Consider the following 12,101-nt stretch of genomic DNA (forward strand, 5'->3'; position numbering starts at 1 on the left):
AGCGTGATAGGGTGAAGGATTGAACATGATTTACCCCGTAAAACGTGACTTTAAATAGAGTCAATCAATGAATGTCAAGAAGTGCCGCGTACAATGCACCTTTTGTGTGTAGGTTCATCATTTTTCTAGCCGTCCTTGTTGTATTAGTTCATGTTCACCTAATTCATCAGCGGCAGAGCGGTAGCTGTCTGACGGAAAATGTCCACTTGGGTCTGATTTAAGTGGCTTCGAAGAGTTCACATCAGTGCGGAGATCCTTACAGCTCCCATCTGTGGCTCACAGTCGTCTTCTTTTACGATCTAGAATTTATATATTATTATATCATGGCAATGATTTCGAAGTCATGGTTATTCCAAATGCGACCCGTTGGCGTCTCGTGTGTTTACCACTTATGAATCTTAGACTCAAGGAGATGGTTCGTGACGTCCTTTGTTTGCTTGAATGCCTTTGCTGACCTTAAATTCGTCCCTCAGCTGAATCAGCATTAGTGGACCACGACTTCTATCTCCCTTGAGTCGTCCTTATAGTAACGGCAAGACTCTCGAAAAGAACGGAGTGAAATGAGTTCAGACATCATTTTCGAGGATTTAACTGTGCGTAAATGCCGATTAAGAAGTTTCTTAGTGCTGTGTGTACATTCAAGAAGACAATTTTGAATTGATCAACAGTGCTCGTTTTCTTTTAGGGAAATATAGGGAAAAATTGTCCCAATTCTGTGTCCAGGCACCTTGTTCTTTTTGGTGGTATTTTTCGTCGGCCTATTTTGTGTCGTCCCTTGTTTATTTATAGACTAGTGCCCTTGCCATGTGTTCAATCGAAAAGAAATTGTTGTCCGGCGCTCATTTCAACGAACGTGTAATTGATCACTTTGCTGGACAAAAGGAAAGAAGGATGGACTTCTGCAATACAACTAAAGGCCTGTGAGTATTTCAGATTTTGTTAAAAATGTGTGAGAAATGTTTAATTATCGATTTTAAATCATACTGTATTCAAGAATCATCGCGAACACCGCCATCAAAATTTACATCTGCAATAGGAAAGCGCGCGCATTCTAGTAGTGTTTGTTGCCTAGTGGAAGTCAGTGACACTCCCCTCCCTCCTCAGGTGTTACAAGTGTCATTGCTACCTAAATCATTGCAAATGTTGTATAGATTTGACAAATAACGTATTATGATTGCAAAACGAACAACAGAAGTGTATTGCGGGCATATCCGCACGAAGAATGTATGCGATAAAACCTAAAGTTACGTATTTTCGTTTGTATTTGCAAAATATCGCAGCAAATATATTTTTATTCTTCAAGATCATTGATCAGTATAATTGAGAGTCCGGAATGAGCCGATCCGTATGACCGAGAGTCTATGGCATTTGGTATTTATTAATCAAGCTTTATTAGGAAAACTAGGTATTTTTGTTGAAAAAAACGGAACATATGGCATCACAAAATTTAATTCCTAGATTGCCGTAAAACTTAATAAAATACACGAAATATTAAAAACTTATGACCCCCCGGTGGAGTGCGCCCCCCCTAGCATTTGACTCACGAGCCGCCACTGCTTGAAACATTCCCAGTCAGCAAGTTAATAAAATAGTTTCATTTTAGGAAGGGAAAATAACTGAAATAATAAGCTTGGTGTAGCTTTGTATTAAAATTCAAATATCATGGGGTGCTTTTGCATCCAATTTAAAAAAATGAAGATTGTCGAAAAAATCGAAGGAGCGTGAACTCGTGCACGGATTATCTGAATTGCAACATGAATAAACCGCAGCCAGATGACCTGGAGTCGGGTGTACTTTGATGAGCAAGTTTACTCATTAAAAAGGCATTTGTAGACAAAAAGCAATGGCAATCTAAGGGGGTATTCGTCTATCCTTTGGTTAGGTCCAAGGCCATTTAAATTATACCAATACTTGTGAATATGTCGTGACTAGGTGACTGGAGGCTGATAACAAATATATATGTACCTCTCGTCACTTGGGGGAGCAGACAGCACGGAGAACATATCATTGGTACAGTGACAGACATTTCACGACAGGAGTGGTTACATTTACTTTAATAGCTGTCGAACTGTGATGTGGAAGGCTAGGGGAAGCCACCATATTACTATCCTGAGAAGCCGCAGCTACTCCACTCACTTTCATATTATGGCACAAAAATCTCTCGAGTAAAATATTACAGAGGTAAACTAGTCTCCCATTGCGATTTCTGGATGGGGTCTATTTGAAAAGTTACATCGCTCATGTGTGATAGCGTGTTAAGGATACACATATGGAATGTTAGATTACTTTTTACCTGAGGTAGGTTAGATTACTAGAACATGGAGACGCAAAAATGAACCTCGACTCATTAGGGATTGGCAAAATGAAGTGGCCTATAGATGGAGAATTTTGGAGCGGAAGTTACAGAATGATACACACAATCACTACATACACAGTGATGATGGGGTAGCAATAAGCTTGGAAAGAGCACCAGCATACGTGTGAAAGGCTACCGCCAGCTTAATGAGAGGATGGTAATGGTGAAGAGAGAAACCAGACCTTGTGTAGGTGTAGGTCTTCATGCTTGCATCGGATAATGAAGATGAAAACATAGAGGACATCTACCAAGATATCACAGAAGTAATCAAGCAGATAAGAGAGGAAAATCTAATTGAACTGGGTGCTGTTTCTGGCGAAGGTCAAGATAGAAAAATACCCAGAAAAATGTATAAGGAATACGAAATGAAATATGAGAAATGTTATTTGAATTCTGAACAGAATATATGCTTCTGGTCGTTAACACAACGTTAAAAAAATCCCATGCAAAGAAGATACACCAGGGGTGGAAAATGCCATAAGATCTACAAGATTCCAAATTGGCTTAATTATTGTGAAACAAATATTTAGGAACCAGGTGAAGGACTCCAAAAGCATCAGATATTGACACTACCCTTAACATAGTTACGATGAAATGTGTGAAAAACATTTACCAGGCTAAAAATTGAAGAAGGCTAAACATCAATTGGAGTTTAAAGAAGCTGAAGAGAATGAAATATGACTGAGGCATTGATGGAAGAGAGCTGGATAAATATTAGAATTAGAACACAGGCAGGAGCTGAATTAGTTCTCAGCTGAATAGTTAACAAGAAAAAACCTTATGTCATGCAGGAAGTCTTAGATATCATTGAGGAAAGTTCAAGAATGCAAAAACAGAGGAATTAATATAGTTATCGTAAGTTTTTGAGTTTTCCTAATAACCCACTGGGGTGCCTGGAGGCAGAATTGTGCTGCGATTGAATCATCCGAGTATCTATTTGTCTAGTTGGGTACTTCCATGAAAATGAATTATGTACAGTAAAACTTTGATTTTACGCAGTTGGAGGGACCGAAATATGGGCACTGTGTAAAATCAAAGTGTGTAAAATCATGAGTTGTTATAGAGGAGGAGTATAGTTTTCAGGATAACACTTGCTCATTATTTTTATAAGGCTTAATCATACCTTTTTGTACATATAGTTCTGATTTAAGCCAGAACCGGAACCAAAAAAGGTCTCATATGTGAGGTTTTACGGTAAATGAGCATGAAATCCTTTTCAATCGCATCAGATATATGCTTCCCGGATTCAATTCCTAATTTGGAGGCAAGAAAATGAAGCCTAATAATCTTATTTACTCACACGCAACACCACAGATTACATGTTACCTTACGAGAAACAACGCTGTATTCCTGAACAATGTTTCCCATGGTTGAACAAAATGGTTGAATTGTCAGCATTTCTGGCACTAAGATTACTTCTGTTACCCAGGAGAAATTTTGGAATGGTGATACTAAATGCTCGCAGAGAAGCTATTTTCGAAAATATTCTCATTAAAAGCAGTTTTAAGGATATCAGTTTAACCACCTGCAGACAAACAAAGATTGGAGATTGAATAAATGAGACATCTGAGGATAATCATCCAAATTAACCCCATTAACAGGGAGCAAAATTTCGCCAATACATCACTAAGGCTTTACATCCTGAGGGCCTGGGTTCAAGTCCTGGCAGTAGAAGAAACTTATCAGAGATTGCCCTATCCCTACTTGAGTGTAATGTGGAGGGCACTTCCAGTGCACCACTCTGTCCATCAGATGGGACATTAAGTCCTGGTCCCTTTTGAGCTTATCATTACAACCTGGCTTAATGCCAACATAGGGTTCCTATCCCCCCAACCCTTACTTCATGGCGCTAATGACCCCAGCTGTCGGTTACCTCCTTCCTAATATCATACCATAGATAATACGGAGCATACAGGACCCGGGATATTCGGAAATTCAGATTTTTCTGGTGTTTAGATCACTTTTTTAAGTGAGCTATTTAAATAACCGCGCAACTACAGTCATGCCGCCAGTGATGAGTAAAAAAATGATAAATAATCCGGAACAATTTTCCCACTTTATAATTTTTACGCATTAAAAAAGAATTTTCCCATGAAATTTTGGCATTAATAGATTGAATCTACCGGGTATAGCTTCTCTGTCATCATTCTTCCGTGAATTCAGTGCCAGGACCTTCGACTCACAAGCCGTGTGACTTGTCTTCACGTAATATTTTGCTTCCCCATATCTGATAACAAACACCGGACACTTTTTGTATTTCGATTTAATAGTACTAAGCCATTCCTGAGTTTAAAGGGACTGCCTTATCACTCACGTCTTGAATTCGACTACAATGATTACATGACGATTGACGACGCGAGTTATTCTCGGAGGGCATAAACTCCCGTTCCGTTAAAAATAAACGCTTGCCAACTAGTGGAGTTAAGCTAATAGCTATTCAAGGTCCAACCATGCTTCATTCAAACCCACTGACAATGAGATACAAGTTGAGTCAGTTCTGATAAGCGCGCCGCACAAGCAACTTTCCCTCGCCTCCATTCGTCCCGCAGATGTGGGGTTAGCCCGCGGAATGAGACAACGCATGCTGCTTTTAGACTTACATCCATACTAGAAGTACGACTATCTTTTTTGGATCACCTTGGAAGCCAAAATTTTGGCACGGGAGGATTTTTAACGACTCATTCCGCCTTTATATTTTGTTGGGGCGACGGAAAACATAGCGTTGGCAAAATTCTAGAAAACCTTCCGTTAGGGATAGATATTTCGTAGTTCATAATTTCGGATTAACGACCATCTACTGTAATTACAATAAATATGTTATAAACAGCATCGATCAATAAGTCAAATAATAAACGAAAGGTGATAATGTTAATATCTCCGGCGATCATCGGTCTTAATCAAAAGTAGTTACGCATACACGGCGATTGCAGTGTGTTTTAGGTTTCGATATCCTTCAACGGCAAATTTTAACTAAGAGCGATATTCGCATTCGTAAAGGAGACTGAAATATTACTGAGAGGGCACAGGGGGAAGCAATAATTAGATTCGCGATGTTTTTAGTTTCTCGCTCAACAGCGCGACGTCATATCAACCGTTCCTGTATTCATTTTTGCAACTCAATGAGACAAAATAATAACCTAACTTCATATTGCTCCAGTCGGGATTTTCAAAACAAGTCGAAAGACAACTGCGTAAAATCAAGATTAGCGGCCTCTTTGGGGCTGAGGTTATGCTGCGCAAATTCGAAAAACTGCGTAAAATCGAGAAAAGATGTAAAATCGAAGTTTCACCATTGCAATTCCCTATGCTTTACGGCGGGACTTGAGAGTCGCTGCATAAAAACGAGACTTGATGTAAAATCAAAGTGCGTAAAATCAAAGTTTTACTGTATTTTCAATTTTAAGTAAATTATAATGAATAGGCTGAGTTTTTACTAGAATCCATGTAGATCGGTTGAAAACATGCAAATGGCATCACCACAGTTTGAACTGGGGGTGGGTTAATGTTGAAATCTACAAATAGCTGGCTACCTATATTTTGTTCTTCTGACAACTTTTACACTAAAATTGACCAATTTCCTGGGTGCTTGACATCAATTTCCCTGCAATACGTCAACACTTCATGAATTGAGGTCATTTTCCTGACAAAAGACCAATCTGAGCTAGCCGGGTAAGACCCATACATCGATTTTTTAATAATTAAATTCATACATAATGTAACATAAAGTTTCACCTTTTCAGACATACTTACAAGAAGTGTGTCATTGAACTCTTCCTCAAGGTTATATCCATTCACTGTATTCCCAACATACACATCACTTCCAGGTGCTACATACAATTCCTTGAATTTTAATTCTTTGTCAAAAGCTTGATCCTCATTCAGCAGAATAACCTCATCAAGGTTAAACCCATTTATGGATTTAATAATAACATCAGAAGATGTATCAATACTTTGGAAAGACTTTACCCCTGTGTGAGACAAAAAAGAACAATTTTATAAAAAACTACACAGTTTTCACATACTAAAGACCCTCACTGAACACTATTCATCTGCTTCTGAGGACCCATCGTAAAGTGAATTCCGTCATGTGTTCAGGGGCAGATTAAAGTCTAAGAAAGAAGCATTTCCTTCCTAGCATTGAATTTGATCAAGGCCAAGAAAAAGTAGGAATTTAAGTATTTCATTCATAACAAAGAGTCATAATTTGCCATTGGTTGAATTTAAAAACTTTGGGCTGAAAAATTACCTTGAATTTTCTCATCCTGGTCTAAATAAATAGCTTCTTCACTCCATTCTTTCAGATTGCACCCGTACACTTCATCAGCAAATACTTCTCCACTAACATAGAGTCCTCCTCTTATGATAACATCGTCTTTGAAGATAAACTGAGGGTAGTCATCTTCATACTCATACTCAATAGAGTTGTGCTTGGAAGTCGAGGAATCAAATAGGACAGCCGAGCCAAATCGTCCAAACAACTGCTCCACATTCACACCATCAACAGTCTCATACACATTGAGGTTATCCTTAAACGTGACCTGAATGCAATACAATTTCATTTCATTCATGACAAATATGATATTGACTTTTATTATATATTCACAATATTAGCTAGACAGACCTTGAAGACTTAAATAAATGAAGTACGTACACAATTAGGGGAAACTGAGGAAAATTAATATTTGGAGCATAAAAAAACACAGTGGAACCGCATTAAAACGAGTATGGGCTATTGCGAGACCCCCACCATTACGAGAGATAGCTGGAGCACCGTCAATTGACCCTGAGATTAGCATGAAAAAAATTTAACTTTTTACAAGGTCCTCTTGGTATTGGCACTCGCCATAGCAAAAGTTTCCATCCCCAAGCCATCCATCAAGAAAACCATCACCAGGAGTCCCTAATCTCTGTAACTGCTGGTGATCAGTTAGGAATGAAGTTAACATGGAGTGCTCAGTCTCAAATTCATGTAGTATACTGTCGTTCGATAAATAAGTACCGTATTTCTCTGAATATAGTCCCCCTCTCAATGCAGTCCCTTTACTTTTACCACAGGCATTTTTGGAAAAAAAAGGGGGGACTATATTCAGACATATACGGTAGTTCACTTTGGTGAAAATATTGCGGCATTAACATTCGCAAATGCTCGATCTTCTTTTGCTCCTCGGGCAGCAGAAAGCAGTCAATAGCATATCCGCATATCCATGAGTCACGTGAATAGAAAGCATCTGAAGGTAGACACCATGGCCAAAAACGCAAAACATGTCTAAGCAAGAAAATGAAAATAATAGAGCAACACGAGAGTGGCAATAGAGCAATTCTATTTGCTCTTCACAATTTAAAAAAACAAGGAGAAGATTAGGTCTGCCGTGGTGCCAGAGGGTAAACCATCACAGCAAAAGCACCCAAATATGCAGAATATGAAGAGTTAAGTGCTTTGTTCGGGTGGTTTTGCCCACTTCAACCTATGGGAACTCCTGTGAGAGAGGTTGTGCTTGAGGCTTCAGCAGAGTGTTTCGGTGATAGATTGAGAATCGATATCGGTGTTTTGCAATGATGCTTCTGAAGGCAGGTAATGCCCAGTTAGCGATGACACATTTGATAATCTGATGCTGCACTTTTAGTTTATTTAATTTAAAAAAATTCTTCATTACTTTTTATGTTTCGTCGTCACTACTCAGAATGATAAATTAATACATTCATACTAGTGCATTTATGTCGGCCTTAAGATCTATCAGATGCTTATGCTTTTTCATTTCTTTGTTGTATATTACTCACGAGTACTAAATCAGTCGCAGTTTCTAGCAGCTTGCTTTTGTTTAACTTAAGTGAAATCAGCATAATATCTACATTAAATTTTTTGTGAAATAATATCAAATCAATATCTTTTCTTATATTAGTGATTGTTATTCAAGTCTTTTTTATGGCAGTGCAGTGGATACACTCCTTGCATTATTTCAATGACATCACAGATGTAACACTAAAAATGGAACTTTTTTTTGAAACAACAGCAATTTTAGTTGCATCATTATACATGCTTAGAAGACCCTATGGTGTAGATAATGAAGATATAACATTGGAGGATAGAAAGTCTTCAGAGGCAGGATCGTTCTACTTGCACCTTACACCATTTTCATCTGAAGAAACAAATGCGATATGTTATTTTACATAACCTCCATGAAATGTACAGGTACAAAGGAAAAACAACAATGGAAGGATTTGAGGCATTATATAACCGCAATACAGTTTTATCAGTATTTGTTTGAATTTTCAGTGGAAAATACCAAAATAATAGAATGATCACGTGCTTGAAGTACACAGAAAAGCGGCTTCCTCGGTTCTGCACTGGGACAATTTTACGCATGCAATGCAATGCTTTTAAGCTAATGCAAGCTCAAAATTCTCATTGGAAAAGCAATGCTTTGCATGATTTTCATTCAGTACGGCACTTATAAATTGAATGGCTTGTTTGCTGTTAAGGTAAGGAAATTTAGTGATGCAACGAAAACAAAACAAAAATCGCCTTTTGTCTGGATTTATGCTCAAGTGTATCGGATAGAAATGGCCCCGTCGCCTCACCAATCCTGTTCCTAACCAAGTGTTGACATTTGTTTTATTGGCTATTATTTGCTCCACCTCCTGCAAAGCGACAATTCCGTATAGCGATTGTTTATTATAGCATCGTGGGATCTCGTTTTATCTAGGTTGCACTGTAAATAGCATTTTAAATTTCACAATATAATATTGCCTAATTATTTCTGGTAAAACAGATTAAAATTGGTACTTGGTACGTAGCACACACACAATCAATACACATACAAAGCAATGCACTTGATTTGAAATTCACTGACAGTAGGTACTGCGATCATTACACTAAAGCCTATATGAGAAGTTTGCAGCCATACCACTGATCTTACATACCTTGTTATTAAAAGTCATGCTACTCTTCAGTTCGACATCATCTCTTGCATAAACAATGCCATTCATAAATTCCTCCCACTTAATGTTATTTATGGGCCCATTTACAAAAAGACTGTCAATGGAGACAAAACTTCCAAGCTTCACATCACCTGCAAAACACCAAACATTCATGAAACATGGTCTAAAACAAATATCAAAAGGCATTTACAAGTAGGTATTATTTGCTTATACACCCATGCCTCGCATAGTGCAATTTCGATTGGGGTAATTTCGATACAGCACAAATTCGTTCCTTGGGGAAACATTGCAATGCAGTGTAGCCTAATAAAAAACCTCAACTCTCTCATGATAAAACGTAAACTTATGCTAAGTACACACGAAATTGCTATCATTTAACACATATTAATAGTTTTGCTTGCCTAAAATCTTCTTTTTTGTTTATATATTATGTAATCGAAATCCATTGCTGTGCATTGGCCGAAAGCATTACTCGTCATTAGGTCCCGATAGCCAGCCTACTGAATCTCGTCTCCTTAACAGAATGGCAATAGTTAATTTAGATCATTCATTAAGCGTGGGGCTAGCGGAAATGAGTTTTTTTTTATGGCAATACGGTTTGAGATGTAATTTTTGCCATCATAGGTTATCGGTCGATTGACTTCCAGGCAGATGGTCTACGCTAAAGCCTTCAAGGTCATCGAATTCACGGGGGACAAATGGAGCAGTGGCCGAGTTGCATATGAATAGCATCAGCAAAGAAAAGGGTCTGCTATTGAGTCTCAAACATAATGGCTTCATTCCCTCCCAGCAGTCATAGACCCTCTGCGTCTCAGGAATACGGTGCAGCAGTATAAGGTGATTTTGATAGCACCATATAGAGTAAAAACCAAGAGAACAATGGTAAAAAATAGGAATGCAGGTAGAAAAATCAAGAAGTCATCAAGAAAAACCATGAACCTAGAAGAGAAATTGAAAGAGGTCAATTGCTTTGAAAATGGAGAGCATCAAAGCGATATTGCACGGAAGTTTAAACTCACGATACCTTATTCTGAATAAAGACGAAGTAAAACATCAGTGACCTCAGCCGCACCAACTTCAACCAAGCTGTCAACACATACGGAAAGTTCATTGTGAATCTGGGCAAAAAGACGAAGCTGGTAATCCTTCCGAGACAATCAGTGAAAGCTCCGGTTGGTTCAAGAATTTTAAATGCAAGCAGGTATTTTCAGTGCGGCGATATCAGATGAATCTGCAAGTGTTGATAGCGCAGTCAATACAACATTTTCTGATGAACTCCAAGCTGTGATTTAAAGTGTCTCCTTTCCCCCTCAACTAGTTTTTAGTGTTGACGAGATGATAGTTCGGGAAAAGAATGCAATCTCGTTCATTCATTTTCAGGGAAGGAAAACCTGGGTCAGGTTTCAAGGCATATAAAGAGCTGTTTCTGTTGCTGTTTCACGTAGCTGCTAATGCCTCGGAGGACTTCAAATTAAAATGATTTATCATTCATAAACTCCGCTAGCTATGAAATGGCATTCAAAGTAGCATTTGCCCGTCATTTCAATGAGCGACAAAAGGGCCTGGGTGACACAATAATTGTTTTTAGACGGGTTTGAAAAATGGTCAACTGCCGGCAATGCATTACGAACCCCTGAGATAGTACGTGTTAGCCCACCTGCACGACAGGAAGGAATTACGAAAGCACGTGTGAATTTTTTTAGGGATGAGTCGATTCCACTTTTTTTCGATTCCGATTCCAATTTCGATTCCTTCAAATCGATTCCCGATTCTCGATTCCAATTCCATCGATTCTTGTTCATTCTAACTGGTGGGATTTTGATTTATCTGTAGCATCGCAGTCATTAAAATTTAAGAATTGAAAGGAATAAAACAACTAGGGATGGACGGATCCAGGATTTTTGGAGCCAGATCTTTCGAATCGGATATTTTCGAATCCAAATGCATTTTCAAATTCCTGCCATTAAACAAAGTCATTATATTCAAGTTTATTGTGGGTACATACAATCAATGGAATGCTTCTTAGATTTTCATTCACATTCTAATATTTTTATAAATTAAAAATTATTTTATGGGCTTTCATGTTGTTTTTTAAAAACATCTTCACATACTCAGGGCCTAAACTGTTACGCTTGGGTTTGGAAATGAAAATAGGAAAAATCTTAGGATGACTGACCAGTGGCGTAGCGAGAGGAATATAAATATAAAAAACACAATTACTTTCCTTCATAAAAGGAAACAAAATATTTAAAAATCATGAATTTACAAAAATGAAAAAAATGAATCTTTGAAAAATGAAGTTTTTCTATTATGAAGGGTGTTAAAATTAGTTTGAAACCCTCTCCTTTGTACCCTGTTGTTTAAAAATTTTCCCCCTGGTTTTGGATCCCCCCTTAACAAAATTCCTGGGTACCCCCCTGCCATCGACTTAATTCCAATTTTCCTCATGCACGTTTCCCCCAAATTTTACTTTCTCATCACTTACGGACTTGTGTTTCATCCGAAAATGCTTCAGTATGGTGAGGTGGATTTAGCACATCCTCGGGATAACTTACGCCACAGTGCACGCACATGGCATTCATTGGTTCTCCTTACCTCAGTGGAAATGTTTACACGCAAGACATTTTTATCGGCGTATCATTAAATTGAATTGCAACTGTGCAATTAGCAACACAATTAACAGTATTTAAAACGGCATTAACGTCATGTGTGACGAGGTGCTCAACCGCTTAGCATGAGGAAGAAGTGGGCAGCAGAAGCACGTAAAGGAGAGGTGGAGAGGTGGCTTAGCCAGGATTTTCGTTCG

The 12,101-nt window shown here is 38.3% G+C and overlaps 1 protein-coding gene across 1 annotated transcript in view; it reads right to left on the reverse strand.

The window, feature by feature from the left end:
* Positions 1-12,101, reverse strand: part of LOC124154709 — a 96,156-nt gene that overhangs the window by 19,271 nt on the left and 64,784 nt on the right. The window contains exons 21-23 of the mRNA XM_046528591.1: positions 9,278-9,426; positions 6,603-6,894; positions 6,107-6,324 (exon numbers count right to left, since the gene is read on the reverse strand). Coding sequence (XP_046384547.1) covers positions 6,107-6,324; positions 6,603-6,894; positions 9,278-9,426 — 659 coding nt within the window. The remainder of the gene's footprint in view (positions 1-6,106; positions 6,325-6,602; positions 6,895-9,277; positions 9,427-12,101) is intronic.

Source organism: Ischnura elegans, chromosome 2 (genome assembly GCF_921293095.1).
Source record: "Ischnura elegans chromosome 2, ioIscEleg1.1, whole genome shotgun sequence".
In the NCBI taxonomy this organism is placed as follows: Eukaryota; Metazoa; Arthropoda; class Insecta; order Odonata; family Coenagrionidae; genus Ischnura; species Ischnura elegans.